The 16063-nt window shown below is 36.5% G+C and overlaps 2 protein-coding genes across 8 annotated transcripts; one reads left to right on the top strand and one right to left on the bottom strand.

Annotated features, from left to right (window-relative positions):
* Positions 1-579: 579 nt before the first annotated feature.
* On the bottom strand, positions 580-9896 carry LOC104907176 (F-box/kelch-repeat protein At5g15710). Of its 7 annotated transcripts, none has more exons than XM_048639426.2 (9): positions 7546-9844; positions 6399-6857; positions 4645-4767; positions 4316-4492; positions 3933-4033; positions 2177-2839; positions 1525-1879; positions 1361-1413; positions 580-1264 (listed from the first exon to the last, which is right to left on the bottom strand). In XM_048639426.2, the coding sequence occupies exon 1, from the start codon at positions 9341-9343 to the stop codon at positions 8015-8017; it is 1329 nt and encodes a 442-aa protein (XP_048495383.1). In that variant the 5' UTR covers positions 9344-9844; the 3' UTR covers positions 580-1264; positions 1361-1413; positions 1525-1879; positions 2177-2839; positions 3933-4033; positions 4316-4492; positions 4645-4767; positions 6399-6857; positions 7546-8014. The 7 variants fall into 7 exon arrangements, 6 of the variants coding, with proteins under 6 accessions (XP_048495383.1, XP_057248754.1, XP_057248756.1 ...); XM_057392771.1 differs by having other exon boundaries at positions 1361-1879; positions 2177-2506; positions 2652-2839; XM_057392773.1 differs by having other exon boundaries at positions 1361-1879; positions 7546-9570; positions 9677-9844.
* LOC104907166 (GDSL esterase/lipase 7) lies at positions 1473-4960 on the top strand. The gene is made up of 5 exons (XM_010696054.3): positions 1473-1734; positions 1815-1942; positions 2229-2477; positions 4252-4501; positions 4587-4960. Exons 1-5 carry the CDS (start codon positions 1473-1475, stop codon positions 4805-4807), a joined length of 1110 nt encoding a protein of 369 aa, XP_010694356.1. The 3' UTR covers positions 4808-4960.
* Positions 9897-16063: the final 6167 nt, after the last annotated feature.

The raw sequence follows: 16063 nt of genomic DNA, 5'->3' as shown, positions 1-16063 counted from the left end.
CAATTTGTTACTCTCGTTAAATTTGGTACTTAGATGGTCCGGAAGGCAAAATCTCTAGTCTTTACAGGACTAGGGAATCCAACCAATAGTGAAACTTCAGTTTAAGGGCGGGACGATAACGGGTCGATAATAGTAATAAGTTATGCAACATGAACTTCCGACCAGACAAGAAGGTAATAACTTTGTAACTTCCGACTAAGAAATAGGTTATGCAACGTGAAAATTGAACCACCAAACCTAAGGTTAAATAGTGATAGTTCAATCATCAAGCTTGCAAGATTTCAATCTGAATCGGTCAAGAAAATGGTACATTTTTCTAATTTAAGGACATGGTTGATGGTTGTAGAGAAATAAATTCATTAGATTGTAGAGGACAGTTTACATTATTGGCACAGTTAAAAACTAGGCTGCTGGACGTTTGACCTTTCAGTCAATAGCAAAGTAGAAAATCTTATATGACACCATCTTACAATAGTAATTTATTGTAAGGCTAGTTTTATTAATTTACCCTAAAGGGATAACTTACCGTAGAAATTACCCTTTTAAAGTAGAAAGTGACACATTATCTAAAAGTGACCCTTTAACGGAAAAATAGGTAATATTATTATGTTAATCATAAGACAGTCTTACACAACAGCAAAGTTTAGTTCAAGCTACTATTAAGAAAAACTTAATTGTAGGAGCGAATACGGGTCATGGGAGCTTTTCCTCTTTCTTTCACTTTTTTTTCTTTTGAAAATTAGAGCTAACTGTGCCCCCAAATTTTCTGGAGCCAACTGCAACATACAAATATCAAGGCTAACTTAGCAAAATCATCTGTGCTAGTACTCTGGGCTTCTAATCTGGGAGGTTCTGTGAGCTCTCTTCCCCATATCAACTAACAAGAATTACAACGCAGTTAAAAAAAACAATGCGCACGAAAAAGAAAATTGAAAAAGAAATATTCTCAGACAAAGAACTAAAAGCTGCATAATTTAGCTGGGAATACACTGCAAGAGAAAACAGGGACATCTGCATAACACAACTGGAAACAAAGGGATTATGTGCATTTACTCTGGTTCTATCGTATCCTGATAACTTCTGCAAATGCCATGACCCATTATATGAGTGCATTGCTACTACTGTCTCCTAAACTACAGTGATTACAGCAAAATTGAATGCCTTCCAACTATAAAATTTCTGATGCAATAAGTGAAAAAAGAATGTGGACCAAAAACTCTTGCCTGGATTGTAGTCAGAATACGGAGCTGCACACACTTGGTAACTGTAAAAAGGAAAAACACCCAATAAGTAAAACAAACAAAATCCTTACATTAAGGACTTGACTGTTTTATCCCTCACAGATAGTAGTAAAACTGACCTCTTTGGTGCAATTATAAGTCATGCAGTCGAGCTAGGTCAGTACTCTGCAAACTGAAACCAACACAGATTCAAAGAGAGAGAGAGAGAGAGAGAGAGAGATACAGAAAGAAATGGAGAGGTTAAGAGTAATCTTTGCTGCCACATGTATCTGCTTGTTATTACCCGAGTTTACATTGGTTGCTAATGCTCAAGACGGTGCTGCAACTGAACCAATCACCCCAGCGCTGTTCATCTTTGGTGATTCCCTGATAGACAATGGAAACAATAACTACCTATTCACAGCAGCAAAGGCCAATTACTTCCCGTATGGGATAGATTCTGGAGGTCCAACAGGGCGGTTCAGCAATGGCCTCACTGTTGTAGATTATGGAGGTAACTTGGAATTCACACCCTACTCTTTTAATCTTTTTGCTCTTTATGCTAACTTAGTTTCTTACTGGTGCTCAAAATAGCAAGGTATCTGGGATTGCCGTTCATACCACCATACTTCTCACTAGCGTCATTCGGAAAGAATATCCTGCGAGGAATCAACTATGCATCAGCGGCAGCAGGGATACTTGAGGAGACCGGAAGACATTATGTAAGCTTTACTTATGCTTGAGTATAAAGTAGAAAGAAATTGATCCACTTAAGCACCTGTCCTCGAATCACGTGCTTTTAGGTCTGAAACATAAAACATGTACTTCCTACACAGTTCTTGACATATAACTCTACCAAAGACAAATGCATAAACATGTACGCATCAAACTTAGTGAAGGAAAAAAAATTAATAAGATAAATATGAATAAACAATAACAGAAATATCTGTCTTTACCTTTATTAATAATAGTGAAACTGAGTAGCATTTGACACTAGTCTCTTCTCAGGGGCAGCGGACAACCTTGAGTGGGCAGATATCCCAGTTTCAGGAGACACTTACACTGAAATTACCCCTGCTTTTCCAAAACCAGGATGAGCTGACCCAATACCTGACAAAATCAGTCTTTCTAATCGACATTGGAGGCAATGACTATCTCAACAACTATCTTCAACCAGAGAGATATGACAGCAGCCGTCTCTACGATGGGGAAGCCTTTGCTGATCTCCTTAGGGATACACTCACTTCCCAGATAACAGTAAGGCTCCTCCATATACTGATATACAGCTTCTCGTCCATATTATGAAATACAAAAATCAGAGAAAAGGTGAAAATCTTTCTTTGGTTTCTAATAATTTCATGCTCAAAAGCATCACATAGGCTCACTTCATTTGACTGATCTATATAAATTCACAAGTGACTGATGATCAACCTTTTTCTAAGAAATGCTACTTCGCCACATATATAGCTGCAGGTGCTCTAAAGTGAATCCATATAATCCCATCACACAAAATGCCTCTGACAAGGCTTTTTCCCTGTCATGTTTATGGCGATTATTCTTCCCAAGAAGAAGCTCCCAGCTACGGAAAGGTAAAGGAGCTCGTATGTGTGCCACCTTACCTAAAAAACAGAGAGATTTTTTACCCTTATTACACAACTCTAAAAAGGTTGAGTCCATTAGACTGTTCATCCAAAATGAAACTGAGTGACCAAGTACTTCACAATTAATCAAAACTCCAGTCCATCATAGACTAGAGTTCTAAAAAAGTGCGTTATCTTGTTTGATTTCTATGTTGTATCCTCACCTTTTAATAATTTCACATTCTGTCCTTTAACATAAGCTAATTATTTAAATGCATTCTTGGATATGAAAAGTTCTTCACTTCTAAGGAATGAAGTCTAACGTCCTTAATAGATATGTACATGATAAAAAGTCAGGAAATGCATCTTAAAATTATAAAATATAAGCTTAGAAAGTCCTTAAAGATTAAGCTTAAGATTCCAAAAGCTGCAACATGACTTTATAGTTAAGATTAAAATGCCATTTCACCAGTAACTTTCTTAAGTAACGGGGTACAATGTCGAAATTTCAGAAGGCAACGATACAGCGTATAATATAAAATAACACACACACAAACAAACGGACAAACACAAAATCACTGTGTAGACTCTGTTCTTTCGGACTGAATTGGGTAATAAAAATTCAATTCAGTTCGGTTCAGACACATTCATTTCAGTTAGTTTCCTCTCAGAGTTCTCATTCAGTTCAGTTTAGTTTATTTCAGTTCAGACAAATTAAATTCAGTTTAGTTTATTTCAGTTCAGACAAATTAAATTCAATTTAGTTTAGCTTAGCTCAGTCCAAAAGAAAAGAGAAGCCCTAAAACCGCCTTCTACTTTGTTAAAACAGAATCTATAATGGATCATGTTCCTTAATCCGTCTTCAGTTCAGCATAATAGTGCCAGAACAGTATTTCAACATATCAAATAAATGGAACAAGTTCCTAAACCCCTTAGACGAAGAACAATTGCCATCTCACTTCTATATTACCAAATAATATAATATACATACAAGATGGAAGCTGAAGATCTTCATTTGATGATGCAATTTATGCAAAAGATACATATAGCATATACTAGCTATTGTTAAGTTAAAACTAAGCAGCCCGTTTTATATTTTTGACTTAGCCCATTTGCTACCCGTGTATCCCACCTGGTGTCACACAATCAGCAGCTCGCTGTGGAATGCAGAACGGGTTCTGGGATGGAAGTCGGCTTTTAGGGTTTTGCTTTCAAGTGACAGGCTCCCTTACCCTGCAAAATGCTAATTCTGTTACAAATTGGCCGTTCTGATTTCCAATTGGCAAAAGACTTAGGCGAGTTCTATGACACTAATCCCACCATGAACATGGCCTAACCTCAATTAACAACACTGTAGACTGTAGTTGCTATATTCTCATAACATTATCATTTTCATACCAATATCATTACCAACCCTCATTGTACCTTTCCCCCCTTTATTTTGGTTACAGAGATTGTACAACTTAGGTGTAAGAAAAATGGTGTTGGTCGGATCAGGTCCGCTCGGATGCATACCTGCTTTCAGATCCAAGTCAAGTGATAACAACTGTATAGACAGCGTCAATAATTTGATCACTCCATTCAACAGCCGTCTGGTTCAGATGACAAATACACTCAGCAATAGCCTTCCAGGTTCCGTCTTCGTCTATCAGAATACTTATGATCTCTCTGTGGACATGATCCGCAACCCTTCTACATATGGTGAGAAACTACTTCAACTAGAATCAGATCTTATATGACTGTGAACAGTGACACTTACTAATTAGTGTCCCTTCTTCTGTTGCAGGGTTTACTGAAGCAACCAAGGCCTGTTGTGGGAATGGAAGAGATGGAGGGGAACTTACCTGTCTTCCTTTGCAGCAACCATGTGCAAATAGAGATCAGCATCTCTTCTGGGATTCCTTCCACCCAACCCAAGCTGCAGATGCTATCATAGCACGCCGCGCCTACAGCCAGTACGCTACAGACTGCATTCCAATGAGCATCTATGAATTGGCACAACTCTAAGTACGTGAAGCTGAAAGTAGTCACCATTCCTATAGAGCTTCTCTCTTATTGTATTATGTTAGCTTACTCAAGCAAGGAAATTTATGTAGCATTGCATTGTACTCTTTAAGTAATAAAATTGGAAAGTGGAATTTATACCTTTATATTAAACAATTTCTACTTTTCTAGTGTTCGTAAATCACAGATAAACTGGGAAAAACTCATTTGACTTCAAGAAGCCCTAAACAAACCCAAACTGTACATGGACTTTAATAGCCAAATTCTTGGGAAAGCTCGATACCCAAATTTCACCCCCAACTAAAATGGATCAAACCGAGCTAAACCTGGCCAGAAAATCAATACATATAGATATTGATGACTTTCATGAAACCATATGATAATGGACCCACATATGACCCAAACTGAATCAAAAATCTTCATCAAATGACTCTTCACTTTAATGTGACCCAAACTGAATCAAAAACTTTGGAGTAGTTCTTGCCTCTGTATCCTTTACTTCTACTGCTTTGACTTTGTCATTATTTATATATTTTACTTAAACTGTAACTTTCTATTAATCTTTTCAATCCAACAGTCAGGCTTCAGAGAAAGCTGCAAATATATACTTCACTACTTACAGAGGCTGCTAAAAAATACATAATATTGCAACTAAAACTAATAGAATAATCTTAACAAACTTATATGAATAGTCGCGGTGCAAATAAACATTGCCCTAAAGTTGAATTTGCCCTGTTACGTACCCACAGACTCTTGGCAACCAACCTTCAGGGATAAACGACCACTGCCACTCCGGTGTAGTGCAGAGGAACAGTATGAGAACACAATCAACAATGCCCAGAAGGAGAATTTAAGAGTTCAATATTGCAGGAGAGGAAGATTTATGTGTGTCAAGAAGAAGACTGTTAAAACTCTTTATATAGAGGAGCCTCCGAATAAAAACAGCAGGACAACTAATTAGGGAGCAAATCAAGACATAATGGAAATGTTAATGAAGGCAAGAATCATTAACTCACAGACTCTTGGCAACGAACCTTCAGGTGCCACTTCGGTGTAGTACAGAGGAACAGTTTGAGAACACAACCAACAATGCCCACAAGAAAAAATTTAGAGTTTAATATTGCAGGAGAGGAAGATTTATGTGTCAAGAAGAAGACTGCCAAAACTTTTTATGTAGAGGAGCCTCCGACAATGAAGACAGCAGGACAAATAATTAGGGTGCAAAGCAACACATAACGGAAATGTTGATGAAGGCAAGAATCAGTAATGGCACCAAATCAGCGAGGATATTATGTAACGGTCTCAAATTAGCAAAGATATGAATGCTGATTTTCCGGCCAAAAATTACGGAGAGGATATAAAAAAACCACAACCAGGCGCGCATGTGTGGTTACTAGTTCCTTCCCTCTCAACCCTCAACAAAGCTATAAAGAAGAAAACCATATATAAACTAACTCCAATAATATTCCAACAGAGAATTTATTTAGACCTGACAAAAGTCAATGGTCAAATAAATCAAAAGCAAAAAAAAAATAGCATTAGACAATATAACCAAGAATTTGAGAGATTAATAAGCTGAGGAGTAAGGACTCACACAGCAAAGAAAGCCACTGAACAGCATTAAAAGCCCTGCTTCTAGCAAAGACAGGAGCATTATTTTTGCTGTACTGCGAGTATCCATTTCTTCTCAAAAGGTATCACCTACAGCTCAACAAACAAAAAAGGAAAAGCAACAACATATTTCCGGGATAATTCCTACCAAAAGGTCCACCAAGATATATGCACAAGCAAAATATACAATGCTACTACATCAATCTCAACGCTTAAAAAATATATCTTCCTTCCGAGGCCAGATAAATGATTTTCAGAAAAATGCAATATTGAACAATTCTAGAATTCCAGCACACCTAGACTTCTGGTACTAAGATGCATATGTGCGGATCAAGTCAATAACTGTATAAACTTTGAGCAGCATAAGAAAAGAACTTTAAGTTGGCTTCCATTTAGGGGCAAGCAAGTAAAGTTTGAGGAGCACAGACCAGCCCTGACTTCCCTGCACCGAAGGCCAGAACGCCAGAGTATGAGAAGATAAGATCCATGATTATTTTAGTTATTTGTAACCTAACTACAATGGAATATTGTGTGTGTCCCTCTAATCTTTAAGAAACTACAATATAAAGGCATAAATCGCCATATTGCTGCAACAAATTGAGATCCATACAAGACCTGAACATTACTGATCATACAATTGATGAAATCAAGCTTCCACTTAACTGTACCCTTGAAATCTCTAACTTGCACAAATTAGATGCAGAGAAAAAAAATTCACTATGCACATCCTCGTTGCCATTACACTGCAGATGACAAATATCGGAAAAAGAAGCACAATCAACACAACCAAGGACGAACGAGAGACACACAAGACAAGTACTAAATGTTACTGGGACACCGAAAGTGAAACTGACGGGGTAGTTTATATTTAGTAGCATCTCAAAGTTTCATAACCATTATAATTTTGCTTCCTCAAATCCAACCTTTTAGCAACAGGGGTCAGCAGGCATCCACCCAGACCCTATGCAATTGTATAATCAGCAATCATATCTATTATCCTACGGTCGTATTGTGTTTGCCATTTAAATTTATCATAAAATAGTGTATGCAAAATGATTAGCAAGACATATCCAAACTACAAATGAAAATATTAAAAGACCATGTGCATAACGACATCGATAATAACTTACATGGGAAATTTTGAATACTTGACATTGTTATTAGTATACAACAGTTGGAGAGACAAAAAGGTTGTATCAAAGTCCTGCCCATACATGTTTACTTGTCCGGTTACAAATCTCACCAACTCCGACCCACTACATCCCGTAAGTCACAACAGAACTGAATCACTGTTCCCAGACAAAGTGGACTGTTATAATTCTAGAACAAAAAGACCACTGCTGTAGTGAACTCATCAGGAAGCAAAATTGTTCAGAAGCTATGAATTGTGTGTTTTCAAGATCTCATCATGAAGCAGCAACTTAATTCTAACATTAAGAAGACAACGTGCCCCATCTTGGACACAGGAATTTGAGCAAACTGAAATGTTATACATATATAAAATACAAGGAGGCATGAAGGACATGGATTTAGATGATTGAAGACTGAAAATGCAAGAAGAAACGCCATACGTTCGACAAAGAAGGAACATATCCAAAGTCAGTATATGGATGCATCAAACCGTGGCTCGTAGAAGCATACTTGGCTGTTGTATGATTGCAGAGCGCAGCCAGCAATCCAAGACCACACCTTTTTGTCTACATCATAAAGGAGGCCTTTCCCTTGATTCCAAGATGTAAAGCAAATCAAATTATCCTGTCCAAAGCACTCAAACCTCTCTGCTGATAGCCTCAGTAAAGCTCGAAAATATTTGGGAGGCATCCTACTAATCTCCACCCACTGTGTCTTAGAATGATCTAATTCCCAAATCCTCATACTTTGCAGAGTGCTATAAAGGCCTATCCTTCCAACAAGAAATAGGCGCTTCTGTGTACCAGCAACCAGATACCCATCCAACAATGACCGAGGAAATTTTGCTGGGATGTGCTCCCAAGATCCTGTGTCGAGCCGATACATCATCAAACCAAGTGGTGAAAGTGTTTCCAAATACAGCCTTGAATCACAAAAAGCCATTTTGGAAGAACAGAGATTAACTGCAGGCATAATTTGGTGAACCGACCAGCTGTTCATCTTGGAATCATACACTTCAGTTGGCAATGACTTGTCGCCATAAATATCATTAGTAGCTATAACTTTAAAAGATCTTTCTTTGCGATCAACAACCATAATTAACTGCCTCTGCTGATTATAGTTCATGCTTGGCAATGTTCTCCATGCTTGTGTCAGGGGATTACACACCAAGGTTTTAAAAGTCAAGCAATCAAATCCCGAAAAGCAAACAAGACCACCAGAAGAGCCGACCAACCAAAACGCCCAAGGAGGCAAGTACGTAAATGGAATCCTATACCACGTTTTCAAGGGCAAGCTAAAAATGGAGCACTGTGGGGTTTGAGAGTTCTTCCAAAATGTGAGAAGGCAAGGCCCATGAGACGGCACTTGTGAGTGGAACTTCAAAAAACTACTATCCTGCAGAATTAAGTTCCACCTCTTACAAACAGAACGAAGCCGAAAGATCATAAAAGGAGGAACCCTAGCCAATATCTCATTCAGCAAATCCTCAGGCAGCATTGCCCATATATTATCCTCCATCTGAACATCCGGATGAACTGTTTTACTAAACGTTGCCACCGTTTCTTCATCCAACCCCCGCGGTTTCGTTTTAACAACCTTCTGCCTACATGGACTTGTATTCCTAGACCCAGTTCGCCCTACAGGACTTGTATTCCTCGAACAAGATCTCGCCAACGGGCTCGAATTCCTGGACCCTCCAACACTTAAAGCAGCCACTTGCATTAAGCTATCATCAATCTCCCCAAATGAGCTGTTTCTGCTAACCCTAGGTTCAAATACTTCCCCAATTTCAACCATTATTTCAATTCTCACCTCAAAACCCTAGAATACCCTAACAATCCAAAAATTCTCCTCAAACACATGGAGAATTAAAAAAAATTGCTACTATTCTTCATCATACACCATATAATAATCCAATATTTTGAACCAAAATATAAATGCAGAAATTCTCATACTCATTATAATAACTGGGCATTGTTATATTAGATTCAATTGTGAATTGGGGGATCAAACCGATCGAGAAACTGATCAAAGTTTACAGAAAAAATTATTAGTTAACTTGAGCAGATCAGTAGAATTAGCAGAAGATGTGATCAAATTTTTCTGAGGAGAAGAAATTACGATAATTACCTTGACTCAACGAGATCTCTCTTAGAATCAGTGTACTCTTCTCTCTCTTTTCTCCCTATTACTCCCTTCTCTCATCTGGGCTGCGGACTTCTCTGTGTTATCAATTCTTATCTTGGTTTTACTTTTCGTTCAAGAATTTTGTACTTTTGTCCCTTCTTTTTCTCTTTTTTTTTTTTACATTGCACGGTGAAACGAGGGCTTCTATTGTATTATGGAGGGAAGGCACGATATTTAAGGTTCGGAAAAATGAATCACGTGATAAGGAGAGAGATAACTTACTCGTCAAATTAAAGAAGTCTAATGTAAATTTAACGTGGTAATAATGTATAATATATTAATATGTATTTCTAAGAAAAATAATGTATATTGGGGATGAAGGGTGAAGATGAAGTGCCTCAAAAGGTGAATGAGTTGATGATGAAGGGTGGCTGGAATGTTGGATTGGTGGATCGCGTTTTTAATCCTTGGGAGAGTCATGCTATACAACAGATTATGGTTCCCATACATAGTATAAGAGATGAGTGGATGTGGTACCATAATGATAATGAGTAATACTCTGTTCGAATTGCTTATTTCATAGAATTAGTTGAGGATCGAATCACAAAGCCTTCGGCATCTAATAGTAGAAAAGGAAAAATGTGGTAGCAGTTGTGGGATGCACAAGTTCCACCGAAAGTAAAACTCTTTAGTTCGAATTTACTTCAAAACGGTATCTCGGTTCAACGCAATCTACTAGGAAGGGGTATGTGTTTTGCTAGACAATGCCCAAGATGTAGTGAGGCGGATGAAACGGTTGAACACATGTTGTTGAAGTGTGAGGAGAGTTCTCGTGGATGGTATGCTTCACCACTTAGAATTGAAACTGACAAAGTGGGTAGCATGAGATTTCGGGAATGGTAGACAGTCTTTTGGCGAGTACGAAGGGGGATGAGTGGTGGGCTGTATTTTGGATGATGAGTTGGAACATATGGCTTGGTTGAAATGCTTGGGTTTTTGAAAGAAAGAGGATAAAGTTCATGGATGTGGTGAATAGAGCAGTGAGAGGTGTTATGGAGTTTGAAAAGGGAAATGAAGGTGGGGGGGGGGGGGGGGGGGGATCTGGTTAATTAGATACGAGGAGGTGAGGTGGAGTGTGCCTATAAAAGGGGTGTATAAGCTAAATACCGACGTTGCGGTGATGAAGGGGAAGGGTATAGGGATGGGGGTGTGGTTCGAGACTTTGAAGGTGATGTGATGATGGCTACCTACTGCGGAATGGTGAGCGTTGATAATGCGGAGATTACCTAAGCTCTTAGCGTGAGGCATCAGGCATGGGCTCAAAATTGCACTGGACGCTGGGTTAAGGAACTTAATTGTTAAAATGGATTGTAGTAGCTTTTTAACCATCATCATGATGGTAGAAGTGATGTAACTCCTTTTGGGAGAATAGTAAAATATATACTAGGCTTTGCATCTCTTTGTTCCCATGTCTCATTTTCTCATGTAAAGAGACAAGGTAACAAAGTTGCCCACCTTCTAGCTCAGATATGCAAATTTGCCATGGAGCTAAAAGTGTGGCTAGAGGAAGCTCCCTATGAAGTTTGTAGTGTTGTAATGGTTGATAAGCCCTTTTCTTAATAATATATTTCCTCTATTTTTGTCAAAAAAAAATGTATATTGGAGACGAGTGCTTGGACCCTGTCATGTTTTTCCGAGATGATATATTGAGCTATTTATTAAAATCGCATAGTAATGGCAAAATCTAACATTCGTTAATCTATACACGTGCAATTTTATCTCTAATTGAAATCATTTGATGCATCCACCCAACAAAGACCATTCTTTGTGGTGGTATTGAAGGCATCGACCTTGTGAATGTCCTACGTCCTTTGCTTTATTTCTCAACCTTTTGTAGTCTAAGAAACAACGTCGGACGAACACAAGCAATAAAAATGTAACTTTAATACATCTGGCAAGTATGAGATGTTATCACTTTTCATATTAAGGTTAGATTCAACTATGAACTCAACTCATATGTTGTGTAAGTGTCATTATTAATCTAAAGACACATTGTGATGGCCACAATAATAGCCATAGTTAAGATTTAGGTTGGGCAAGACAAAATCACATATACATGATGATCGTGCTGCTTGTTTCAACATTTCATGGTTCACGAGGCTTGATTTGCAGTCATTTGCCACAATTCTTTTAGCTTCAAAAATTGTTTTCTATAAAATATTTATAATAAATACATTTTAAACCCTAATTTATGTTCTAACCTATCATTAAATAATTATGACTTGCGCCTATATTTATTAAAAGATAGTGAAGGATAATATGATGTGTTAGGACCTTAAGGGTGTAATGAGATAAAGTGAGGAATAACACTTAACTAATGCTTAGATCTATACAAATATATTAAAAGACGTGCGAAAACAAGAAACTATGCCACGTGACGCTCTTCCTAGGGAGTTTTAGTTCATGTAATCCATGTACAATAAAAAAATTAAGAAATTGCATAGTATAGGGTTTGATCCCAAGACCTCAAGTACATATACTAAAGTTTTAACCACTAGACTAAGTTGTATTTAATGTTATTATCATAATAAATGAAAGAGAACGTATTGTGTCGGACTCGTCCGACCATAATCTTGGTCGGACGACTTTCAGGTGGTTCCAATTTTTTTTCAGGTAGTCTTCATTTTTTTTCAGGTGGTTCCAATTTTTTTTCAGTTAGTCTTCTTTGTTTTTCAGTGGGTTTTTGTGCTTCAGTTAGACTTACTTGGGTTTCAGTTGGTCTTTATTCTTTTTCAGGTAGTCTACATTTTTCTTCAGGTAGTCTTCATTTTGTTTCAGTTAGTCCATTATTTCTTTCAGTTGACCCATTATTTCTTTCAGTTGGTCCAACTGAAAGAAAAGAAAGTCTAACTGAAAGAAAAGAAAGTCCAACTGAAAGAAAAGAAAGTCCAACTGAAAGAAAACAAAGTCTAACTGAAAGAAAAGAAAGTCTAACTGAAAGAAAAGAAAGTCCACCTGAAAGAAAACAAAGTCCAACTGAAAAGAAAACAAAACACTAACCTTTGGTCGGACGACTTTCAGGTGGCTCTTTTGGATCGTCGGAAGATTAAAAATCCCTTTTATAGGAAAAAAAAAGTGCCTTTTGTTTGAATTTGTACTGAAATTTGTGTTTCTTTTGATGGGGTTGTTTTTAGTATTTTATCGGGGACTGTGATGATTCAACAGTGTCCATTGGAGTTAAGGTTTTTGACAATTTCTTGGGGGAATGGTAAGTAATGGATATTGTTTATTCAGTTAGTCATGTTGGAGTATGTTTTACTTGTAGCTGATGGTTGTGAAAATTGCAGGGTATATCCAACAGTTTTGGGCACAAAATTGCTGGCTTGTTTGGATCGTCGGAAAATGAAATGGCGGCTCTTTTGGCTGTTGGATTGTCGTTTTGATTGTCGACCTCCATTGATGCATCGTCTTGAGCAGATTCTGAAAATGTAGCTTGAGTTTCGCGCTTGCGTTTGTATGTTTTGCCGCCAAACCCTTCATCGAGGCACCGGAAATGGATTGTGCACGCCATTGTTGTGGGGGTTTGTAGATGGAAATCCAGAGAAGAAGAAGAAAGATGTATTGGGCTCAGCCCGTCTGACAGTAAACAATACGTCAGACGGTCTGACCCAATACTTTCACTAAATGAAATTCTTTCTTACCCTGGGCAATGCTCGGGCCTAATAACTAGTTTTATACTAAAACTAGTTATTAGGCCCGGGCTATGCCCCGGGTAAGGAAAATTTTCAATTATTAATATTATACTTTAAGACGATAACACTAAATGTTATTTGGTCTAGTGGTTAAGACTTTAAAATATGTTCTTGAGGTCCCATGATCAAACCCTATACTATGCAATTTCTAACTTTTATTATTGTGTGTGAATTACATGGAGTTAAACTCCCTTGGGGAGAGTGCCACGTGGCACCGTTCCTTCCTTACGCACGCCTTTTAATATATTAGTACTAGAATTTTTTGCACGCGATGCGTGCTTGAATTTTTTTTCGAAACAAAAACTCGATTTTCTTCGGCATAAGAGTCAAAATTTGAACATTAGACATACGAAGTATAATTGTTTTTAGTTGCAAAATTTGATTGGTTTAGTTTCTGTCACTTAAGTCTCTCACCATTCTTTTTGTTTTTTTTTTTTATTTTTATTCAAAGTTAAATTCTATGAACAAAATAGAATTTTATTGAATTTATTTATGATTTCTAATATTATAATTTTTTAGTTGATTTTTGAATTAAGTACAGTACTTCATAAATTGTAAAGAAAGTGGACACTTTGATTTCAAGTCAATTTTTTCATAGGTTGTAGTTTGTAAGTGAATTTTTAAGTTTTTGTAAAGTTTCCTCATTTTAGTGATTTGCATAAGCAAATTATGAATTTTATGATTTTAGTTGACTTGTGAGTGATTGTTATAATTATTTTTTGTATTTTTTTAAGCCCCTTTGATTTGTAAGTGAATTTGTAATTTAGAATGGGAAGGGGTAACATAGTCTCTTCATTGGGGACACCATAGCTCCCCCTTCCCTTATATAATAGAGATATGTTGTACTTTAATTCTTGAATGATATTTTACATAAACCTTTTTACCTTGATAATTAATGCTATTATATAATAAAAAAGATAGGTCCAAATATATATAAAAGTTTCATTATATTAGGAAACACTATAAAAAAGTAAATAATTTTTCCTTGTCTAACTTCTAAATTCTGATTTCACTACAAATACACCTCTATTTTTATCATGACCCACCATTATTGTGAATGGTTCTTGAGAATAGTGATTTGTAAGTAAAGTTTTGTAAATGTTTTTGTATGTATTAGTTTTAGTTTGTATGTAAATTTTAAGTTTTAATAAAGTTTCCTGATTATTTCAGTGATTTGTGTGATTTTTATAATGTGATTTACTCAATTGTATGGGTGATTTGTAAAGTTTCTTCTTTTAAGTGATTTGTGAGTGAGTGTTGTAAATTATTTTTCGGTAGTTTTCTTTGAGTGTCAATTTTGATTTTGACATTCCTTTTGTAATTTAGAAAGGGAAGGGGGGCAAAATAGGCATTTCAAAAGAGGACACCATTGCTCCCCCCTTCCCTTATATAATAGAGATAGATTTGAGGACTTTTTTAATCAACAAATTCAATGAATTTTCTTAATTACCTCCACTTGACTAAAATATCTCCTTTTAACACATTCCTTATTTCCATAGTTTAATTTTCGATACCAATCTTCAATTTGTTGTTAGTAGTCGTAACTCTCTTTGTTTACCCTTTTTTTCTCTCTCATAAACCACTTTATTTATGATTTTACTTAGTGAAAGTATTGGGTCAGACCGTCTGACCCAATACTTTCCGTCGGACGGGTATGATTTTCCATCTTTCCTCAAAATTTGTTGTGTTGTTTATTTTTTCTCTCCTCAACATTATTTGCTTTCGTATAGAAGAAGCTTATTCAGTTTCTCAACCACATTTCTGGCGCTTTCTCTATCTTCACTAGCAGTCTTTTTACCACTTTCATTAATGGCGGCGAATTTGGCCGATGATGTTGATGATGGGTTGTGAATTTGGCCGATGATGTTGATGATGGGTTGTGATCAATGATGGGTTGTGATGGTGATGATTATTGACGCCGATTTCAACCATTAAAAATGTTGAACCGTTGATGGCTGATGATTGAAGATGATGATTGCCTAATTATGATGAACGAAAGTGATGATGCAATGATATTAATGATTCTTGCACTATTGATGTGTAACTAACTGAAGCAAAGATTATCATTTTATTTTTAGTCTAATTGAAACAAAACCGAAGCCAACTAAAATAAAAAATAGAGCTAACTAAAACGAGGGTTGAATGTTTTCAGTTGGTTTTAAATTTCTTTCATTTAGTCGAATTTTTCTTTTCAGTTAGTCCAATTATTCTTTCATTTAGACCTAACTTACTTTCATTTAGACCTAACTTACTTTCATTTAGAGGTAAGTTACTTTTATTTGGAGGTAACTTACTTTCATTTGGAGGTAAGTTACTTTCATTTAGACCTAACTTACTTTCATTTAGACCTAAGTTACTTTCATTTAGAGGTAACTTACTTTCATTTAGACTAACTGAAAAAAATGAAGACTAACTGAAAAAATTTAGGACTAACTGAAAAAGATGTAGACCAACTGAAAAAAATGAAGACTAACTGAAAAAAAATTAAAACTAACTGAAAAAAAATTAAGACTACCTGATGTCGTCCGACCAGTTTATTGTATCAGACGAGTCTGACACAATACCTTATTCAGTCACAGTTAATGTAATTTTTTAGTGACACAAACAAAAATACAAAATTAAAAAAGTAGTTTCAGTT

Source organism: Beta vulgaris, chromosome 2 (assembly GCF_026745355.1).
Source record: "Beta vulgaris subsp. vulgaris cultivar EL10 chromosome 2, EL10.2, whole genome shotgun sequence".
Taxonomy (NCBI): Eukaryota; Viridiplantae; Streptophyta; class Magnoliopsida; order Caryophyllales; family Amaranthaceae; genus Beta; species Beta vulgaris.
This window is presented reverse-complemented; position numbering and strand designations above follow the sequence as displayed.

What these genes read in the sequence shown, in the direction of transcription:
- LOC104907166 (XM_010696054.3), top strand. Translation starts at nt 1,473, where the DNA reads ATGGAGAGGTTAAGAGTAATCTTTGCTGCCACATGTATCTGCTTGTTA. An exon ending in AGGAGACCGGAAGACATTAT is followed by an intron (nt 1,943 to 2,228) that starts GTAAGCTTTACT and finishes GTCTCTTCTCAG; the next exon opens with GGGCAGCGGACAACCTTGAG. An exon ending in CCGCAACCCTTCTACATATG is followed by an intron (nt 4,502 to 4,586) that starts GTGAGAAACTAC and finishes CTTCTGTTGCAG; the next exon opens with GGTTTACTGAAGCAACCAAG.
- LOC104907176 (XM_057392770.1), bottom strand. Translation starts at nt 9,343, where the DNA reads ATGGTTGAAATTGGGGAAGTATTTGAACCTAGGGTTAGCAGAAACAGC.